Below are 22097 nucleotides of genomic sequence, written 5' to 3'. Positions count from 1 at the left end.
AAAGTCCCTTTTATAGGTTGCTTATGGAGATGGGCTCGTCATGCCAACAGTGAACAAAGGGCACTTGCATGATTGTCTTCTCCCTGCCAGGCTGGGGTCCAGCTCGCCGTGGACCCCAGTCCTTCCAAGGGGCAGTCACGTGTCCATTACTCACCCTTCCACCAGCAGGAATCCCATTGCTCAGTGAACCTCCTGGGTTCTCCCTGCTCCATTTCCACATCTGCCTCTCCTATGCCTCATCTTACCTTCCCTGTTCTGTGAATGGTGCTGGTTCCAAAAATTGTGCAGAAGAGGCTGGGCGAGGCCCCTTAATTGTGATCAAAGACACAGGGGTGCAAGATCTAGTGCAGGACAGCCTGTTTCCATCTTGCACGCCAGCTCTGGACAGCGGCAGAGACTGCTCTGCAGAAAGGCATTCTGAGGCTGTTCTGGTTCTGCTGGCAAGGGTGCAGTGATTGATTTGTGATGTCTGCTCTGGGCAGGGAACTGGTAGATGGGAGAACTAAAGTTGGGACAGCCAGGCGTGGTCTAGCCGGAGATTCCCAAACTGAAACAGAAATCACTGGGGATTTTGCTTAACCTTTGGCGTCTGGTCCGGTAGGTCTGGAGCAGGGCCCAGGAGTCTACATTTCTAGCAAGCCCCCAGGGATGTGGGTGCTGCTGGTCTGAGGACCACCCTTTGAGAGCCTGGTACAAGGATCTTTGAACTCCCCACTCAGCAGCTCCCTTCTCTTCAACTTCTTATTCATGTGCACACAGCACTGGCCCCCCTCCGCCTCTGTGCAGCGCCTTTTCTATCCATCATGATTTGATTCTTGAAACAGCCCAGTTACTATCTTCTTTGACAGATAAGGAACTAGAGGTCCATGAGGGTAAAGAACTCGCCCACTATGTCTCCCTCACCCCCTGCTGCTGGCAGAGGTGGCCCGGATGGCAGACGGATCACCAACCTCCCTTACCCATAGCCCTCTCCTCTCTGGAGCCAGAAGCCAGACAGAAGACCCTGCTGCTCCCCGAAAGCACAGCATCCACTGCCATAAATAAGGCTGAGCCTCGTCCCCCCTCCTTCCTCTGCAAGATTTCACAGCAGGCTGGGTCCAGGGCAGCCACGGAGGGAAGGGAGACAGTGTGAGTTATGGGTTCCAGGAAGCCCATTAGTCACCGAAGCGAGAGAAGTTAACTGGAGCTTATTAACTCTAAACGTTTATTATTCACATTGATCACCGAGCAGACAGCACCCGCCACCCCACCCCCGGAGTCAACCAGTGTATTCTGATGGCTGCACGGCCATGAGGGCTGGAGGGCTGGTGCCACCACATCCCCAGAAAACAGGCAGGACTCAGGCAACCTCAGCTGCCCCTTCCAAGATGCTCACCATGCCTCATCAGTGGCCCTGTCGGCTCCAGTTCTGGGCCAGGCCCTGAGCCAGGAGTTGGGCAGCCGTGGTGGCACCACCAGCCACCATCCCCATCATCAGGACCAGAGCAGAGGAGGTGGGGTGGCTGGGTGGCTGGAGCCCTCGGGGTCCGTCTGGTTATGTCTCCAGCTCTGCCGCTTGGCAGCAGGTGACCTTGCATCTAAGTGGAGGCTGGTTTGGCATCTATAAAATGGGAACGTGTCCACTCAATGGGCAAATACTCTTAAGCACATATACTAGAGAACATTGCCCTCATTTATATTCTGGGGATGAGACAAACAAAGCAATTGAAGAAAATAAACAGCTTTTCAGATAGCAGTGAATGCGATAAAGAATCCTGAGCCGGACTTAGGGGGGCTTTGGGGAATGTCAGTGGGGGTGCCCAGAAACGGCCTTCCCCAAAGAGTTGTCATCTGAGCTTGACGGGAAGGAGCCCACCAGGATCCCTGGACCAGGGAGTTGCCCAGGCAGAAGGAACAAACAGCAAGGACAAGGGCCATGGGTCAGGCAGAGCTTGGCAGGCATGACTGGAGAGTAGGCCTGGGAGGCTCAAGCCGGGGCCAGCTCTGTGGCACTCCCTGGGGCCCTGGCTGAGACCAACCCCAGCTGGGCCTACAGCCTGGCTCAGGCTTTGCTCTGACCCTCCCTGCATCCCTCGCTCCCCACTGAAAGCGCCTCCTCAGTAATTCATATGTACCTGGATCTCCAATTTGTAGGGGACCCAGCCTAAGACAGGAGGATGAGTTCAAACAGCGGCTGTAGAGGCTGAACCCAACGCCTACCATTCAGTGGTAACTTAGGGTGAACAAGTTTGCCCAAGATGTTCATGGTTTTAGCATTAATGTACTGCCTCTCAGGAAGTCCTTCTGTTCTGAGCAAACCAGTAGGACTGGACCCCTGAAGTAACTGGTGGAGAAGATTCGTTCATTCAGTCATTCAGCAAACACCTCTTGGTGCCCCCCCCCCACCCCGTGCCAGGTTCTGCCAGTAGAGCTGCCATGGGGTCCTAGCCTCACGGAGTCCCCAGCACAGTTGCGGGAGGCAGATAATATCAACAGAGGCTAACTCAGGCCTTGAGGAGGTAAGAGGCCACCCCTGTGGTGAGTTGGGGCTGCTTTGGAGGGGGAGTTGCTGGCCCCCATGAATGGGGAAGAGCACCCACTCTGTTGAGCTCATGGCCAAGAAAGCCTTGAGCTTCAGCTGTACAAATGCCAAAGAGGCCAGGCGAGCAGGTCCTGGGGTCCCACTGGCCAGGCCCTCAGCTCTCTAGGCCTCGGTTCCCCATCTGGGCTCCATCAGGAAGCCCAGAATATCTGCCAAGCAAGGACTCTTTGAGAGGAACTCCTGGGCCACCAGTTGGAACCAGTAAGGCAGGACAGGGCACTGCCCCCAGGCAGCAGGCCCAGCAGTAGTCTCGGGGCCCACAGCCCAGACAAGTTGTCTTACCTCCATTGCACAGACAGGGAAACTGAGGCTTAGCAGAGCAGTGACTTGCTCAAAGTCACATAGTTCAATGGTGGTGAAGCTGGGGTTGGAAACCTAAGGCTCAGAAGCCAGTTCATCAACTCAAGAGGAAAAGGAAGGCATGGTCACCCACACAGTCCATTCCTTTATGTGCTGCCCTTTATTTTACCCACCGAGCCCAGAGGGGAGGGACCACCGTGTGGATCCAGCCAGGGCTCAGAGTCCAACTCCACAGCGCAGAAGCCATGGAACTGAGAGCAGATGACTGAGCGGGTCCAGTCCTGGTCTCTCCAAGAGGTGCCCAGGCCAGCCCATCTTCAAAGGGCTGCTGTGGAGATGCAGTGGGCTGATCTATGGAACCGCTTCCCAGAGCCTGGCACGGCATCTCAGCTATGATTGCTTTTTTTATTACGATGACAGTCCAAGGCAAGTCATAATAATAAAACATTGGGAACGACCTAAATGTTCAGCAACAGGGGCGTGATGAGTCACCCACAATTTATCAATTTGAGTGGACCCAACTGTAATGAAAACAGATGGTCTTAGTGTGAAGATAGACAACTAGACTAAGAGAACAGGATTGAAAGTCCAGAATAAGACCAACCTGGGTAGCCTCAGCAGGTTTAGAGCACATGCTAGTGGCAAAGGGTGGATGAGCTAAACCAAGGGCGCTGGAGATGCACCCTGCAGGGAGAAGGGCCGGGACTCCCTACCTCACACCGCAGCCCCAGATCGGACCCACAGAGCTCAAGGCAAGCACTGACCTGGACCAGGTACACTCGTGTAGCCCTGCACTTTGAAACAGGTGAACCTGCAACATGAAAGCCACTTCAAGCTTGTGCACAGACGTTGGCGAGGAAGCCAGGAGGTGCTCCAGTGGCGCTGAGGCTCCCTGTGGCTGAGCCTCCCCATCGCCATGACTGTCTTCCAGCAAGCGAAAGCCAGGCCTTTATTTCTGGAGTTACTCACGCAACACACCCGCTCCGAGCGACCGGCAGAAGACGAATCTCAGGCGAGGAGTCAATAAGAAAGTTCCGATTTCCTCTGGAGAACAAGGAAAACATGTTTTGTTGTCCTCCGGCAGGGAGATGGAAAAAATAAAATAACCAAGGGGAAAGTCACCCCACGCTTTCCTCGCGGCCGTGGGCCCCCACCACCGTGGCGCCGTGAGGAAGTCGAAGGTTGAGTGAGCAAAACATGTTTTCCTACGGCAGGACGTCTGTCGGAGCTGTTGGAATCAATTATTGGAAAACATAAAAATAAAATAAACTTCAGTTCGTGGTAAACACAACCCCTTCTTTCTGGGGTCAGGAAAACAAAGGCCAGGCTCGGGGTCAGCGTGGAGGAGCAGGCGAGCACGCCGGGCAGGGCCAGGGGCCCCGGGAGGGGACGGCTGGGTGAGGCGGACGCCTCCTGGGCCTCCGTTTACCCATCTGCAAGGGCATGACTCTGGGTCTCCCTCGCAGGGCTGGGGGGGAACGTGCCGTTTCATTCACGCCATAAACGTGTGTTTACCCTTGTCAGGCTTGACATGACAAGGTGTGTTTACCCTTGACATGGCCCTCGTCAGGCTACTGGGGTGGGGGGCTGGGCCCTGGAGCTGCTGCTTTCCTAGCTCTGCTGTGCGACGTTCAGCTTACGGGCCGGCGAGCGGGGCGGTCCCACAGGGGCCCAGGCTGCGGAGGGCCCTGGGCTCCGTTTCAAGCCCCATATTCCGCGCTCGCCATCTTGAAATTCTTAATTTTTGAACAAGAGACCCTGTGCTTTCATTTTGCCCTGGGCGCCCCCCTCCCCTAAACATGGAGACAGCCCCGGCTATGAGGCAAGGAGCAGCGATGCTGTCCAGGGCTCAGGAAGGGTGCTGGCCCTGCGGGGTCCCCTTGAAGGCACGACATGAGGAGGACATGGAGAAATGCAGTTGGAATGAATGCGGGAGGAGAAGCAGGGGTTAGGGACGCCACCACCTGCCCCAGGTGTGCCCGGCCCGCGGGAACTGCTGTTGTTTCTGGGAGAAGGACCCCGATCTAGACTGGGATGGTCCTGGGGAAGGGCTGTGGGAAAAGAGCCAGCTGCGAGGTCACCATGGACCTGCTCTGTGTGTCCCTGGGCTCTGAGCCTCGGTTTCCTCACCTGTGAGATGGGCACAATCATACCTGCCCCCTGGAGGCTTGTGCAGTCAACAGGCTGGGGTTCAAGGCTCTAGCTAGGGAAGGGGCACTGAGCCCTGGTCTACGCTGGTGGAAGTGCCTGGATCCTGAGAGGGGTTACAGGTAGAAGCAAGTCCTCTCGAGGCTGTGATATTGAATCGGACTAGACCCTGGAGCCCCGCCCCTGGAGGGCAAGGCGCTGCCGCCTGTTCTGAGTGAAATGTGAACAGATTGTGTCACGCATAGTCTGGGAAGCGGTGAGCCTGACCATGAGGCCGGTGAGAAGCGGCATGTGGAACAGACCGTCACGATCACACATGTCCACCTTGCAAAAGTCACCTAACCGGTGGCCTCCTGCGCCAGCTAATAACCTACTCAAAACATCTGATGTCACCCAGAGGTCAGTGTGCGCCGGGGACCCGGCTAACTTTAGGGGCACGTGCAGTGAAAATGTTCGAGGCGCCCATTTTACAGATGAGGGGTGGGACCCCAGGCAGGAGTGGGACTGGCCGGGCCTCAGAGCTGCTGGACAGTGCCGGAGCGCAAAGACCCAAGGCTTCCACAGACACCGGCTGCCGAAGGCCTGTCCCAGCTCATCAGCATGCCCTGCAGCCTCCACGGAGGTGAGGTGGGTCCCCTCTTCAGGGCCACCCCTCATTAGGATCCCCCCCTGAGCTGAGAGGGCAGGCTCCAGCCTGCAGCCCTTGGAGGCCCCTCAGCAGGGAGCCGGGAGGCTGCGGCCTCTGCTGGAAAGACGAGGCTGGCGCCAAGGGGCGGTGGGGCGGCGCCGGGCGCTGAGCGTGTTCATGGTGTTCCTGGGCCGGGCCTGATTCATTTCTTTAAGTGTTTGGGCTTCGGGTGGGGGGAGGCTAACCCCAGCAATGGATGGTGCCCATGACAGGGGGTCACATTGCCTGGGGTCCCTCCGCCCGGGCGCACATGTGCTTATTAAGCTAATGAATATGATATTGCTGCCGCGGTCACCCTCGCCTCCGCCGTGGAGCTGGGGACAGACACAGTCTCCTCTCGGGAGCTCCCCGGGGGCAATAAATCAGGGGTCGGCCTCGTGGCTCATCAAATTGCTTCTTTTTAAATGGCCACCCTTCCCACGAGCGGGGAAGGTGACATTGCGGCCCGGGCCTGCACACTCTCCCGGGGAAGGACGGCCCCTGAGGACGTGCGCTCCACCCGCTGCATCAGAGGTCAGAGCTGGGACAGGGTGCATGGCAGGGCCGTCCAGCGTGCGTGGGGGAGGGGGGTGGGGGGGTGCCGGCGTGGACACGCCCCGCTCCCCCGGGCTTGGCCGCACACACCTGCTGGATTAGTGAGTCGCGTTTTCATCAGATGCCCCGTTGGGACCTTCAGGCCCTTTCACGAGAAAGGGGTCCCCGTGCGGCTCCCACCACAGGCTCCCAGCCTTTCAGCGGGGCCTCCAAAGCCTTGACTCCATGTTTATGAATCGAAGATTCTCAACCCCAACCCCAGGCGTCTTAACTGAATAAGCTTATCCACAGGCTTGGCATCCCCTGTGTTAACCCAAAGGTGTGGGAAGTGGCCACGGCCTGGACAACCTTTGGAGGAGGTTGTTCAGAACGTCAGTCTCCCTTTCTCGGTTCCGTCTGTGCGCGAGGCCCCTCTTGGCGCGGTCATCAGTGGGAGGCAGGCGCAGGCTCCAGGGTCAGTCCTGCTTTACCCTCCACTCCGCTCCTTCCCACCAGGGCATCTTGGGCACAAGACTCCCCCTCGGGCCTCAGGCTCCTCATCTGAGACATGGCGATGATGATCCCTCCCTCCCGGCGCCTCAGGTGCAGCGCACTTTGGGGTGAGTGCAGACGCTCGCCAAATGTTAGTTCCTTTCCAGACACTCCACTAAGTGCTCCTGGGAGCCGCCTCCAGGCAGGGGGCCCACCGGGGTCACCTGTGGGGGTGAGTGCCGGCTTGGTGATCAGCCCAGGAATGGGGGTCTCGCGGGCACGCGTTGGCTGGGTATTAGCAGATATCACGGTGGGTGCTGCCAGGTCCGGTTCCAGGTGCCTGGGGAGGGCAGCCGAGAGAGGCCAGTGCTCCCTCCTGGGGCTGGCATTCCAGGTGGGGAGACACACCCCACGCAGGTAAACAGACAAATGGGGCGGCTTCAGATACACAAGTGAGGAAGGCCGCGGGCTGATGGGGTGGAGCGGGACTGGGCAGAGGGTGGACCGCGAAGCCTCTTGAAGAAATGACATTTGAGACCTGGATGGTGAGGCGAGGCAGCCCCGGCACATCCGCGGGGAAGGTTTCTGAGAGCAGAGGCACGGGCCCAAAGACGCGGGGCTACAGCGCCGGGCAGGGCGGGGTGGGGGGGGGTGGGGGGTGGGGATCGAGAGGAAGGCCAGGGTGGCTGGAGGGCAGGAAAATGGGGGACGTGGGTGATGAGGTGGGAAAGGGGCATTCTGAGGGGAGCCCTGGGCCTTGGGGGCTGTAGAGAGGAGAGAACCTGCCCAGCAGCTGCACAGGCCTGATGCCAATGCCGCCGATGCCAGGGGCTGTGGCCATGGTGGGGAGGGGGTGCCCAGGGGGGCTGCGTTCAGGTGGGCGGTTGAGAAAAAGGCTGGGCTCCCAGACAGTGGCAGCACGGGGCACAGGCCCTGGGTCCCCCCACCCCGCCCTCTCGAACAAGTGCCTGCCTCTCCCTGGGTCTCTCCAAGGGTAAGGTCCCCCGAAAACATGCCTTCTGGAGTCCCACTGTGAGCGGCATCCACCAGCACCCCCAGCAGAGGGAAATCTTTAAAACTCAAATCAGCACGTCCCTGTCTCCCTCACCCTCGTCCCCGGCTCCACCTCCCTCAGAGAGAGCCCAAAGCTCCCCCCACAGCCTTGCTGCCTTCTCCCTCCCCGAGTCCCCTGCCCATGGCCTCTGCCCTGCCGGTCCCTCTGCCCAGATGCCCATCCCAGGCCTTGCAGGGACAGGCTCCTCACCCTGCCCGTGCCCTCCTGTCCTTGTCCACCAAGCTGAGCCGCCCCGCACCTGCTCCCTATCCACGACGCCAGCGCCCATCCTCAGACAGACTCATCCACCCAGTGGAGACGGGTCCGCCGCCACCTCCCCCAACGGTGTCCTCACAAAGAGGCAGTGACTCTCTTGGGGGCTGTTGTCACTGCCCGATCCTCAGCAGCTCAAAGACACAAGTGACTCCGTGCGGGCCGAGCGGATGACCCGAGTGGATGCTCACGACAGCCTGGAGGCTGGCACGTTCACCATCCCATCCACAGAGAGAGAAACTGAGGCTGCAACGTGGACGCCACCTGCCCGAGGGGCGGGGCCAGGAGCCAAGACTCTGGTGGAGATGGCATGACCTCCGACACCTGCCTGTGCCCTGTTCTTGACCCGCTGGAGGCCCTCGGCCTCCGAGTTAGCCTCGGGGCTGTCATCCAATCAGTGGGTGTAAACCCGGCCCCACCTTTCCCTCTAGGTGGTGGGGACACCTGGGAGACACCCCTGAAGCAGACGCCCAGTCACCTGGACAGCGCCCCACCCGGGACAGGTCAGCAAGAAGGGGCTCCAGGCCAGGCCTGTCCTGGGAAGGGTTAATGTGGCCTCTTTGTCCCCTGGTTGCCATGGGGACAGTTCCTGTCCTTCAGGAAGCAGGGAGAGCAGTTTCCTGTTTTGCAGAAGGCTGGAGGGCTGTTTTCCTCCAATCAGCCCGCCCAGAGGGGCAGGAAGCCCAGGGCTGGCTGCTGGGTGTGTGGTGGAGACTTGCCCACGCCCAGCCGGCCAGGAGGGGCTGTTGTGGAAATGCAGCCTCGGGAAAAAGCCAGCCGGCCAGCACAAGGAAAGAAAATGGCTGGCCGGAAGAGGGCGGTCACTTCCCCCACAGACCTTGGATCCCACCCAGTGGTGATAAAAACTCTGAGCTGGCCCTGCCCGGTGTGACTCCCCTCCCCCAGTGCTCAGCCCCTCCTTGGGGAGCCCAAGGCCTGCTGGCAAGACCCTCTAAGCTCCTGTGTGCCCTCCCACCTGAGCACATCCTGCCCCCTGGGCATTCCAACCGCCACCAGCCCCAGTTCTCACCCCAGCCCCGACCTGGCATACCCCTTTCTGCTCTCCTCTGCTTGTGGGATTCCTTCAGTGTACACAGCAAAGCTAGCCTCCTCCTGGAAGCCCTCCCAGTCTGCATTTGAGCCCCTGCAGTGGAGAGCCAGGGGCATTCCTGAGTTCAGCCTAATCTCTTGGGGACCTGTGCAGCTTCCTCAGATCATCCTGCCGCCAGGCTTGCCCGTCTGACTCCCCCACCACGCTGATACCACCCAGGTCTGACCATGTCGCTCCCTCCACAGACACGCTCTATGGCTCCCCATCACCTGGGAGGTAAAGTTCCAACTCCTTGTTCCCACTGGAGAGCCCATCTGTGACTCACCTTGACCTGCCCCTGCCTTCTGCTTCCCACTCCAGGTGGGGCTCTTCCCCTACCCGACTCCTCCACACGGCAAGGGCCACTTTAAAGCCCGGCCCAGCTCTTCTCCATCCCTCAGCTCAGTCCAGAGTCCTGCTATCACCCCAGCTGCGTGGCATTACTGGTAGCCGCCCCTCCGCTCTCCCTCCAACTCCACAGCAAGCAATTGGAGGGCAGGCGAGGGAAGAGGGAAGAGGACTAACAGGCCTTTCCTTTCATCCTCACCACAACCTGGGGAGAGGACTGAGGTGCAGAGAGGTGAAGGGTCTTGCCCAAGGCATGGAGCCAGTGATGGGTGACTCCAGAGGTCTCCAGACCCCCAGCCACCCCTCAAGTCTGACGCTGTGTATACGGTGAAGGTGGGAGATGCCTGAGCAGAAATTATCAGACTTTCCCACCACCGATCCTTGGGGTACGGGAAGCACAGGCAGCCTTGCTATCTATGACTGTGTCCACCCCTGCAGGTGTCTGGCTCAGATTTGTCCAACCCTGGAGCAGGAAGTCAAGCCGGCTACTGTACAGGGAAGAGGCGGACTGGAGCCGTGGCGTGAGAGAGCCGAGCTGTCCAAGGGGTTACCGGGACAGCAGCCCGGGAGGCTGCAAGACCAGTGGCTTCTGCTGTAATGACATGCACCTTATCCCGGAGACAAAAGGTACACCTGCAGAAAACAGGACGCCCGGGAGACTCCGCCACGGAGTGGCTGTGAAGGTGGCAGGCCTGGGCCCTACCCAGCTTTATGGATGAGTCCCAACAACACCCAGGTGGTTACCCCTCAGAGCTGGGGCAAGAAGTGGAGCCCAGGTTTCCTCCCTGGCCTCCTGCTGGGCTCCCACCTGGCCCTCTATATTGCCCATCCCCGGTGTGCCCTGATTGTGGATTCCTGTGTCCGAGGCCCTGGAGTTTGTAAATATTGCTTGAGTACCGACTGTGCTAGACATCTGAATGACAATGACGTTTCATGGATGCCTCCTGTGTTCTTTCCCCTGAAGGCTCTGGATGAATTATCTCATTTAATGAGCAGACACTGTTATCATCCCCACTCCACGGGGCCAGCATGCTGAAGTGGGTAACAAATGGGGCCTCAGAACCTTGGTGGGAGCCCCACAACTTACTGGCTGTGCATCCCTTGCAAGTGTGTCAGCCTCTCTGTGCCATAGTAGCCTCACCTGTAACATGAGGATAATAACATTGCCTGCTTCATAAGCTTGCTGAGAGGATTAAATGAGCCAATATTATATACAAGATACTGAATGCACAAAATAAACACTCAGCAAATACCAGCTGTTATGGTTTACCAGCAGGGAAACTGAGGCGCAGTGACTTGCCCCTGATCACACCCAGGTCTGTGCAACTCCTAACCACCGCATTCTACCGCCTGTCTGGACAGTTAGGGGTGGCTGCCCTCAGGTCACATGCGCTCTGGGTGCTCTGTTGTTTCTGGCAAGCAGGACCACCTCCAGTTTTAGTTTGCAAAGCCCTGCACTTTGCTGAGGCTTCGGGTGGCGGGAACAGGGAGCTGGATCTCAGCGGTTTAGATCTGAGGTTACCTAAGCTGTGTGTAATTAGCCCCAGATGGCCTAAGGACAATAAAAAGACAGGAGATATTTGCTTACCAGGAGAATCCTGATCTTTTATGCCACATTATGCATGAGTGTTAGTGAGAAGTGTGTGTACATGGCGGGGTGGGGGCTTCACTGGGGAGGAGCCTGGGGGTCTTACAGGATCCACAAGGGGTGACTGATTTCAGAGGTGCCAGGGAACCAATCAATCCCACAGCACGAGTGAAAAGGCATGTGGGGGGCATTGGGAGGTCTGTGTTTCCCCCATAATGCTCTCATCAAACTAAAGGGTGATCTGTCCTTGGGGGTCCTGCTTCTTCACCTGGCCTGGGGCTCCAGAAGGCATGGAGTGAGTTTCGCTTGGTTACCTGGTAGCTGGCACAGAGTAGGTACTTGGTGTATTTTTGTGGAAGGAAGGAGGAAGGAGGAAGGAAAGGAGAGCAGGCAGGTGGGGAGGAAGACAGGTCAGCCCCCTAGGATTTTGGTCTAGATTCTGCCCTATAATCCTGGACTAATGAGATTGTATGTGACTAGCACAGGGCGGGGGACAGGCAGACCAACGTTTAGTTCCAAGTCCAGTCTTGAGACAGTCTCTCCCCATTCTGATCTTCAGTTTTCTCATCTATAAAATGAAAATAATGGTAAAAACATCTCGCATTAGCACAAGAAGCATGGAAATGGGTCAGCAGAACAAACCGCGCAGTAGGTGACAGCCGTGGTGGTGCTAGGGATATCCGGCACGATTGTCATTGTTAGGACGGTCGGCTGGTCCTGCCACAGCTTCCACACCTGGTGCTGGTCCTCCGGGGTCCTTCCCTGCACGTCTCCAGGCTCCGGGGCTCCCGGGGCTGCCTCAGGACCAGAGCTGGCCCCCTTGTCCATCCCTTCCAACAGGGGAAGTTCATCCTGAGAAGCTGGGAGCTGCTGGCTGTCCTGACCCTCCAAGGCAGATGGAAAGAAGGAGGGCAGGAAGGAAAGAGAAAAAAGAAGGGGGTGAGCGAAAGAAGGCCTGCTAGGGAGGCCTGACACCTGCAGGGGACCCGCCTCAAAGGTGCAATGCCCCTTCCCTTGCCAGCCTTCAGTGGAAAGTGGGGAGGCTCCTGTCCTCAAAGAGAAGATGCCCATGTGGATTCCAGCCAGCGCTACCCCCCCCCCGCCACCCCCCCCCCCCCCCCCCCCCCCCCGCTAACTCACCATGTGATCCCACCACCGTCTGGGCCTCAGCTTCCCCGTCAGTCACGTGGACACGGCACCTGTCCCTGGCAGGCGAGAGTCTGCAAGAGCAACAGCCAAAATGATGAAAGCGGGAAATCAATGCCCCTGTTTTGCTCATCACAGAGAAAAGGGGGTGTTCGTCTGTCTGGGCTATAAGAGCAAATCATTTGCCCTCTCTGGCCTATTTTCCCAGATGTGAAGTGGGGGGTTAATAATCTCTTTGTGGGGATCCGGGGAAGAAAATAAGTGTGAAAACTTCAGAGGCAGAGCAGGGAGGGTCATTCCCGCCATGCCTCTGTCCTTCGTGGGTGTGGACAGCCATACCCCAAGTTCCGTGCCGGTGGTGGCCCGTGCCACAGGGACTAAGCAAGTGCACCCACAGGCATTAGCAGCGAAGTTCTGGAAGCCTGTGGTCTTTCACATCCATTTTCTCTTATTAAGAAAAGCAAACAAAAGATAAACATTTCAGCCTCACAGCCTGTCTGTCATCCCACACCAACATGTGGTTTCACCTACACAAGTTCAGACCTGTGGGTTTTCCCCACTGTCACTGGTGCTGTGATCTTTCTAAGCAGACTTTGCTGAGCCGCAAATCCCAAATTCAACAGTCTCGGAAAGGGCTTAGCAAAGCATTGAGGTCTCTTCCTGCCATGCTGGCCCCTTTGCATTATCCACGCCTCCCTCTCTTGCCTCTCTGCCCAGGGGTCCTAAGTTATATGGGTTTAATTATGAGTTGCCCAAAATAAACTCATTTGCGCCCATAGTCAAACAGATCCCTACCTTCTTTACCACAGTTCCACCCTGCATCACCTCTACTACCTCTGACAGCTTGACCAACCCCACCTCCCCTACTGTCACCGCTGCCACCCCAATATCACCTCATCCAACCTCCATCACTTCAGCCAGTTCCATCACCTGTCATCTCTGAGTGTCCACCATCTCTAGCTCACCTGTTGGTTCTGCTACTGTTCCCTCCACCACCATGGCTACTCTATCACCTCCAACACTTCTACCACCTAACGACTTCTCCCTCCTTTGTCCCCAACCTCCCCCATCCCCAACATCGCTGCCACTGTCAACTCCCCCATCACCACCTACTTCACCATCTCCACCAGCTCCATGCAGTCATAGAATGTATTAAGAGCTTAAGTAACACAAATCCTGGATGGAGTTTTTTCAATTCTGGAAACTCAGTATTTCTCCGCAGAAGGCCGGAGGCTTAGGGACTCTGTTGGCAACTCAGTGATGAAAAAGACATTTGAAAGAATCAAATTCAACCCCCAATGGGGAAACCGAGGCCTGGTGATGGGCAATATGGGTGCTTGGGCTCTGGAGTTGGGGTTTGCCCACCCTGACATAGGCTGACAGTTCTGCATATCTGGGTCATTTCTGGGACGGGGAAAGGCGTGCACAGACTTGAGGGATGGTAGCGGGAGGTGTTGACCCTGTGTGCTGACTGAACAAAGAAAGGGAGCTTTCAATATCACCTCCTCCAGGACGCCTTCCTAATCATTTAGTCTCTACTCAAGCGGTTCCCAAACTTGGCCTCACCACAGAATGACCTGAAGGGTTTGCGAGACATGATTTCCCATTCAGGGTCCGGGAAGAGCCCCGGGAATTAGCATTTCTGACGCCTCTCCAGCTAGTGCGCTCATTTTTGAGAGCCAGATTCCTAAGCCTGCCTCGTCTCCCTCGAGCACCTGTCACCGCGCGGTGGCACGTGTCGGTTACTTGTCTGGCGTCTTGGCTGTGCCTCCCCTTAACTTCCACGGAGGCGCGCACCGGGGCTGTCCAGTCCCGTGCCGGGACTGAGAATAAAGGGCGCGAAGACCGTTGGCCGAGGGACCAGAAAGTCCCCAGAAGTCCTCCTGCCGGCTTCCCGGCCCCCGCGCAGTCAGAGCCGAGTCCCTCGCGCGCGCGGCTCCCCGGGGCCCGCGGCCACGGCCCCTTTAAATGCGCGCGGGGACGCCTCGCCCCCCGGCTCCCTCGGTCCCTGACAGGGCGGCGAGGAAAAAAAAAGCCTTCCTCTCCGGGCGCGGGAGGAAACGTCTAGGAGGGGGCGGGGGCCGGCGGCCGCCACAGCAGCGCCGGCTGAGGCGCGGCGGCCAGAGCGCAGCGCGCCCCGCGCGGAGCCGGGAGCCCGAACGGCCGCGACGCGCCCGCGCCCCCTCCCCGCCGCCCCCGGGCGCTCCGGGCCCCCCGCCGGCGCGGCCCCGCCCCCGCGCCCCCCGCGCCCCCGCGCCCCCGCGCCCCCGCGCGCCCCGCGCCCAGCCCCGCGCGCAACCCCGAGCGAACGCGCCGCCGCGCGCCGCCCCGGCCCCCGCCCCCGCGCGCCCCGCGCGCCCCCGCGCGCCCCCGCTCGCGCCCCCTCCGCTCCCTCGCGGCGCCGCCCAGCCCCGAGGCCCGCGCCCCGCGCCCGCTGGTCCTGCGCGCCGTGCGGACTCCGGCGCGCGCCGGGGGCGGGGCGGGCGCCAGGGGTGCGGGCCCCGCGGGGCGGCCATGGAGTGAGGCGGCGCCGACTCGCGCTCGGACCGACGGACGGACCGACGGGCGGCCGGGGCTCCGCGCGCTGGAAGATGAACAGAGCAGGTAGGAGGCTGCGCGCCGCCGCGGCGCAGGGGGGCGTCCTCGGGGTCCCGGCCAGGTGCTCAAGTTGGAGCCCGCGGGGCGCCCCGAGCGAGAGAACCCCCCGACCCTCCCACTCCGTCGGCAGCGGTCTGGGCGGGCCCGGAGTCCCCACGTCGGGGAGGCTGACAGTCCCGGGGGCCCCGGCCCGAGACGCCCCGCCTCAGGGACGCCCCCTCTGTCTGGGCGAGGCCGCGCCCGGGCTCGCTCGCCCTCACCCCGCTCTCGCGGCCGGCCCAGAGCGAGGGTCCCCTGGGCAGCAGAGAAAGACGCCCCTTGCACTAGGGCGACTCGGTCGCACCCCTCAATCAGAAACCCCGCTCCTCGGGCGCCCCAGAATGGCCCCTGGCCACAGGGCACGGCCGGGTCTCTCACACCGACGTGTATTCCTGGTGCTTCAGAGCCGGAGGCGCACCCTTCAGTGGATTCCCGCACCCCTCTTTCTCCCTGGACCCCGAGACTTGGAACTCGCGCGCCGGTGGGGACTAAAAAGCCCTCCATTATTCTGGGCGCAGCGCACCCCTCCCTCGCGGCGCCCTGGCCCGGGGCCCTCTTTGTGCCGCCCTCCGGGGAGCCGAGCGCCGGGGGGCCACGGCTGAGGCCGAGCCGCGCTCCGGCGCCCCTCCCTGCCCGGGCGCCTGATGCCGCTAGTTCACGGGCCAGGCGAGCCCCGGGACGCCCTTGGGTGCTCGCGAGCCCTCCAGAAGGTGCCATTTCACAGACTCGGGCACTGAGACCCCGAGATGGGCGGCGCCTGGAATCCGCTTCTGGTTCCCGACTCCATCCCGGCGGCACAAAGTTCCTCCACCGCGCGAGTTCGCGGGGAGCAGCCCCGGCTCACTCCATCCCGAGCCCGCGGCGCGCCCGGCGCGCCAACTTCTTTCTCTTGGAATTTCCAGGGAGGCAGCCCCTTCCCCAGCCAGCACCCTCGCCGGGACCCGCACTCCCAGCACACGGCCCTGAAGAAACAGGAAGCCACCATTTTGCCTGTCTTAGAACCATATCCTGCTGCCGTGTGTGCTGTGGGCTTTTTTCTTTTTTAAATCTTTTCAATGAAAAAAGTCATTGTCCCCGGGCGCGTGAGGTGCGGGTGGAGATTCTGGGCTGGCCTGATCTGACAAAGGAGCCCCTTGGAGTCCAGGGTCGTGGGAGCGGCCGCCTCCCGCGTCCAGGCCCTGCTGTCGCTGGGCTGTGGACCCCTGGACTGTGAGGGAGGTGGGTGGCAGAATGGGGGCCGTGGGGGCAGGGGTGCCACTCTGTGCATTGGGAAAGCCTGGAGCAGGGTCCCGGCGCCCATCCGGCCACTCCTGGGAGGAAGAAGGTGGCCCCCGCCTGCGGTGGCACCGCGCACGGAGCCCAGCTAGCTTTCCCCTGCCTCCCAATAAAACTCGCTGGGAAACAATGGTGAGAGCAGTTTCAGAGCTAGAGGTTCAGGCCGCCCCCTCCCCCACTTTCAGAGACTCTGGGGGATGGAGTGAGGCAGGCAGAGGACATTTAGAGTCATTTTCCGCATAGGACATTTTGCCAGTTGCCACTCTTGCTTTCTGCCGTCCTAGACAAACCTGGATACGTTTCCAGCGTGCCGGGGTGATGGAAACCTCACGTCCTGGGACGAGGGGCCTTGCTCTGAGTTTCCTGGTCCTGTGGTGCAGGGGCTCTGAGGCTCAGAACCGCTATGCCCTTCCATACATGACCTGAGCATGTTACTAAATCTGTTTCTTCATCTGAAAAATGGGGATCATATGATTTTCTCTTTGGAGCTTCATGATTAAATAAAGTAAAACTTGTAAGGTGCTGTCACTGTCAGGTTGTAAGCTTAGTGGTCACTAACTGCCAGCTGACACTCACTGGGTACTTACTGTGAACCAGGGCATCTGCTTTTAAGTGTGCCTACTTTGCATCAATTCCATTTTCACAGTAACTTCCTTTTGAGGTGAGTTCTCTTGCTATCCCCACTTTATAGAGGGGAAAACTGAGGTGCAGGCATTATGTGGGCACAGGTTTGTGGGCACTGAATGAAGGACAGAGACAGGATTGAGAGCCTGTTTTTGATTTTGTTTTATCCAGTGTTTTTGTTTTATCCAGTACCTGACACATAGTAGGTGTACAGGAAAGGGTTGCCAGTTGACTCTGTTAGGCATCTTGTGTCTGTTACTTCCCTTGAACTTCTCAGTGGCCGTTTTTGTTTTTTTTAAAAAGGTGGGGGGAGGGAGGGAAGGTGTTCTGTTTCATAAAGAAAGAAACCGAGGCTCAGAGAGGCAAAGTGGCATGTCCAGGATCCCACAGACGAGGCCGAGCTGGGGTTGGAGTCCAGGTCTGTCTGAGCCTGGGCCTGTCGGTCCGGTGCTGTGCGGCGCTGCCTTCCTGTGCGTGCCCTGTTGTGGGTCACTGGGTTAGCTAACAGCAGTCTAATTAGAAATCATCAGGCTTGGCTTGGACATTCCAGCAGGCACCCAGGAATGAAAGTTAAATTTAGATTCAATTGGAAGGTGAAATTGGAAGATAATTACTCTTGGAACATATGGTTATGAGAATTCCAGGGGGAGCATAGTGAGCTGCAGTTGAAACAGATTTGGGGCCAGAAAGTGGGGACGTGGGGGGGCGTCATAGGAAGAGCCTTGAGTTTAACAGGCTGTAGTCAGCCAGAGCAGAAGGCACTTCCTGACTGTTCCTTGTAGTCCCTTCACTCTATAGGTGGGGAAGCTGAGGCTCAGAAAGGGAGGGACTTGTCCAAGGTCGTACCTCAGCTAAGGGCCCAGCCAGGAATAGAGCTCAGAGCTCTGGTCTCCCAGTCCCACGCTGCTCCTGACACCCGTCCTAGCTGACCTGTGCACAGCTGCCGAGGGAGCAGCAAGCATGAATGTGTGAGTGACAGATACTTAATTAAAATAGAGAAAGAAAATATAAACTGGAACGGGGGGGGGGGTGGTTGGCTGGGGATGATTTTTATCATGAGAGCTGTTAAAAATCTCTTTGTGTTGTCACTGTGGTTCCCCTACCCCTCAGTTAACTCTCGGCATCTTGGCTGGAACAAGGGCATTCCGCACTGGAGTCATCCTTGTGCTCAGCAAAGTGCTGGGAGATCCTGGGTGTTGGTCACTTGGGGTGGGGAGGCTATGCACACCCCCCCACCCCAGCTCTGTGATGCAGGAGAGGATTTCATGTAGCAGCCAGAGGATCTGAGGAGATAGCAGAAGTCTCCCCAGCTCCTTCCATGCAGGGGTCTCCACAGTCGCAAAGCTAAACTTAGCCCAGATGGGGAAACCCCGGCTCTGATTCATGATGAATTATGTAATCCCACCACCATCACTGCCATATTCTAAACCTCAGCCAAACTGATCCCGACTCTGCTCCTAGAGGGCTTTGCCTCTGGGTCTCTGCACACTCTGTTCCCTCCACCTGGAATACCAACTGCTTTTTCACACATGAAAGTCCTGCCCGTCCTTCTGCCTGCACCCTTGTGTCTCCTTTTCCCTGAGTCTTCTCTCGGCAGAATCGGTCATGACCTCATACTGAGGGCAGGGGCCTTATCCCGGTCCTTTCACAGAGGGAGGCGTGAGTGTGGGGAGCAGGGCTGGAAGCTTCACACTCCCTTCAGTCTCTCTGCAGCCTCCTCAGGCTCCTGAGGGCTCCCTGCTTGGCCCTGCTCCTTTCTCTGTCCACACTCCATCGCCTGGTAATCTCACCTGATTCATGCTTTAAATTCCATCTCTCTGCTGGCTGCCTCCAGCCAGACCTCTCCCCAGAGCCCAGACAGCCATCTCCGAGAGACCACTTGACAGCCCCGCCTAGGCGTGGCCGGCTAGCTCAGACTTGCACGTGCAAACTGAAGTCCCCGCACCTCACCCAGCCCAGCGTGGGGCAGCTTCCTTTTCCAGTCACTCAGTCCCCAAACCTTCATGTTCTCCGTGACTCCCCTCTTTCAGACACCCCACACTGACAGCACGCCCCACCAACTCTCCCCTTTATTTTCAGAATTTGACTCTTTTCATCACTTCCAAAGCCACCGGCCTCTCTCATCTCTTGCCTGGATTATTCAAGACCCTCCTCCCTGGTCTCCTGCTTCTCTTTATTTCGACACATGAAGCGCAGTGTGCATGTCCTTCTGCCTGGAGTCAGAGCCCAAGTCCTCCTGAGGCCTGCGGGCCCTGTGCACCCTAAGCTCTCCCCACCCCCGACCTCAGCTTCTGCTTTTCCCCTTCACTCCTCACTCATTCCTCTCCAGCCACCCTCGCCTCCTTGGACTTGCCAGGCGAGTCCTAATCTTTTCCCGTGGACTTCATGATCAGCTGACATACAAGATGTGACCTACTTACCTTTGTATTGCTTTTCTTCCACCATTTGAATATGAGGCCCACAAGGATCAGGGTCTTTGTTTTAGTTACTGATGTATAACCAGAATCTAGATAAGTGCCTAGCGCACACAGTAGGTGCTCAGTAAATATTGAATTGGATCAAAGGGAATTGGATGGGAGCAACTGAAAGTTACCCACCTTGTGGTCAGCTAGAACTTCTGAGCCCAGGACCCAACTTTATTTAAACGTCCTATCTGGATAGCTGTCCCTGGTCTCTCTGGCCTCAGTTTCCCTGCATTGTCACTTCTCTGCCTCACTGAATCTCCACGGTGGAGGAAATAGTCAGTGGCCAAATGGTTCAGGATGCAGGAGGCAGAAGTCCAGGATACAGGAAATCCACCTTTGACGCGGTGCCCCGCTCTGGACTCGCCGAGTAACCTTGCACCAGTTGCCTGCCCTCTCTATGCCTCAGTTCCCTTGGATTTCAGTGAGGGGCCCGGAAGGGCCCTTCTGGTTCTGGCATCCTTTGATCCCGGTGGGACACAGATGAAATGTCCTTAGCTTTGGAGCTGGAAGCAGGGGTGGGTGCTGCAGGGGTGGGCGCTGCCTGCTTGTTCCCAGGGGGCTCCCGTGGGGAAGGAATTTTCTTGCAGGATCACGCGTCACCATAACCTTTGCTGAGGAGATGGTGCCCACAGATCAATAGCTTGATTGGATGAAGGATGGGGTGGGGGTGGGGGCGAACCAGCCAAGGTGATGGTCGTTTTTCACAGCCCGTCTGTCCCTCTGTCAGGTCTCTTGGTGCCCTTGTGAAATGCCACCTGTTAAGGATGAGAAATGAGGTTTCCCACCCCTAGAGAATAATTTCATGCCAATACCTGACACCACACGTTGAAAGTCTGAAACTAATATTACGCAGCGTGTTAGGGTAGCGCGGGGCTTACATGGGGATGTGGGCTCGGCAAGGATTGCCTTGTTAGAGCCGTGGTAGCGACTGTTCGTGGAGTGCTCCCGTGTGACAGCCTCAGCACTTCACTCCCACAGCAGCCCTGCGAGAATATGTGCTACTGTTGTACCCGTTTTACAGATAAGGAAACTGAGGCTCAGGTTCATAGCTCAGGCTTTGAACCCACACAGCCGGACTCCAAAGGCCCAGCCTATTACCCCACATTGATGAGGAGCTTGCAGCCTCACTGTTTAAGCTTCAAATTTGGGGGTTTCTTGTATTCATTTAGACAGGTATTTTTCTAAACTGGGAAATAGTTGATTGCTTATGGGAACAAGGAGTTGCAATGTCACTTAAATCTTAAAGCCTCTGGGCCACTGTCTGGATGCTGGTGGCCGGGTGGGCGTGGCTGCCGACGACAAGGTGTGGGTTGGGGCTCACGCTGCTGGTATGTTGGTCTTTAGACACCTGTGACTCTCCCCTCTTCTCTCACAGTCAGTTACCACATCTTTTTCTTTTTAAGATTTATTTTTATGTATACAAGAACTGGGGTGTAGGCCAGAGGTGCAGGGGGCTGGGAGGATTCACCAGAGAGAGTGGAGAGCAAAACAGGCGGATCTACTGAAATACACCGCTGAGGGGAGCAGCAGGCGAGACAGGAGAGGTCTGCTGCACCATGTGGGTAGCTCCCTGGCCAGGGATCAAACTCATGCTGCAGTGGCTGGCAATAGCTTAGTAGCACTGAGCCTTTAACCCCTGCGCCACCAGGGAGGCCCAGTTACCGCATCTTATAGCTGGCAGCGATCCTGCTCTAACTGCCTCCTGTCACCCCTTCTAATTAGCTGTACTCCGGGAAACCAGACACCATGTTCATTAGATTTATGTGCAAAGTATAAGTAAAGAGGCTTCAAAATCAGGCCTCCAGGAGCCTGGGCTTTGTAAACCTGTGTTATTGCCTCTCCAGGCCTTTCTTATTTCCTTTGGGGCCTCAACTGAATTTCAGAGTTTTCTGTCCGATTAAGGGAGATGATACTGACTTTTTTTTTTTTTTTTCATTTATACAAGCACTGGGTACAGTCAGAAGCACGGGAGGGTGACAGGATTCACCAGAGACAGAGCAGGGAACAGAACAGGCAGACTGACGAAATACACTGCTGAGGGGAGCAGCGGGAGGCAGGAGAGGTCTGTCGCGCCATGTGGGACCCTCGCCGGAGGCCGGGGATCGAACTGGCGCTGCAGAGGCTGCGGGCAGCTTTGCAGCCCAGCGCTCAACTGCTGCACCCACCAGGGGAAGCCCGAGATGATACTGACTTTGAGGTGACTATAGGAAGATCCCATGGAGATGTCTAAAATCAATAGGAGGTGCTCAGTTCAGTCCTCCAGCCAATGTGGCTGGTCTGGACTGTGATGTTCTGTGAGTGTGCAGTACACTTTAGATTTGGGCAACTGAGCATAAGAGGAATGTCAAAACCTTATTAAGCAGGCCTAGATTAGTGATGACTAGAGTTTGAGGGCGTGAACAGGAGAAGCATCTGCCCACAGAACCCCAGTTCCTTTTATGTTCCACCTTCCTTCTGCTCCACCTTCCTTCCATCACGAACCAGCCTGGCATTCTGAGGCTGCTCTGTGTCTATCCCATCCTCAGTGTGGTGAGGAGGGTACAGTTGGACAGCCTTATCCACGGGCAGCAGGGAACCAGGTGGTATTTTGAAGCAGAGATGTCGGGACGGAGCTGCCTTCTTGGAAATCTACATTCCTCGCTCTGCCCACAGTATGGTGGGACCCTTAGGGGTGTGGGGCAGAAGCGATGCAGAACTGGGCCCTTCTCCTTGTCCATATGGCTTCTCTCCTGCGAAATGTAGCAGAGACTTCACCTTCCCCGAGAGGTCTTCCCTCGCCACGCAGCTTTGCTTCTCTGCAGCCGGTTGCATATCCAGTTTGCCCCCCCACTTTCTTTTCTGCCAGTAGGTCCTCAGCACCCATAAGGGAAGAGCC

The 22097-nt window shown here is 57.8% G+C and overlaps 1 protein-coding gene and 1 long non-coding RNA gene across 4 annotated transcripts in view; one reads left to right on the top strand and one right to left on the bottom strand.

The window, feature by feature from the left end:
• Positions 1-10746: 10746 nt before the first annotated feature.
• LOC119252486 (uncharacterized) lies at positions 10747-14135 on the bottom strand. Of its 2 annotated transcripts, none has more exons than XR_005126828.2 (5): positions 13937-14135; positions 12561-12668; positions 12216-12295; positions 11811-11960; positions 10747-11643 (listed from the first exon to the last, which is right to left on the bottom strand). It is a non-coding gene; the product is annotated as an uncharacterized LOC119252486 (long non-coding RNA). The 2 variants fall into 2 exon arrangements; XR_005126829.2 differs by having other exon boundaries at positions 11811-11954.
• Positions 14136-14755: 620 nt separating this feature from the next.
• The window catches only part of FGD5 (FYVE, RhoGEF and PH domain containing 5), an 87625-nt gene continuing 80283 nt past the window's right edge, over positions 14756-22097 (top strand). For both annotated transcript variants that reach the window (XM_037523547.2, XM_037523538.2), the window contains exon 1: positions 14756-14825. In XM_037523547.2, the coding sequence (XP_037379444.1) occupies positions 14813-14825 (13 nt within the window). In that variant the 5' untranslated portion in view covers positions 14756-14812. The remainder of the gene's footprint in view (positions 14826-22097) is intronic.

Source organism: Talpa occidentalis, unplaced genomic scaffold, assembly GCF_014898055.3.
Source record: "Talpa occidentalis isolate TD23 unplaced genomic scaffold, MPIMG_talOcc4v2.1 talOcc4.10, whole genome shotgun sequence".
Classification (NCBI taxonomy): domain Eukaryota; kingdom Metazoa; phylum Chordata; class Mammalia; order Eulipotyphla; family Talpidae; genus Talpa; species Talpa occidentalis.
Note: the sequence above shows the minus strand (reverse complement) of the source record. Positions and strands in the feature narration are given on the sequence as shown.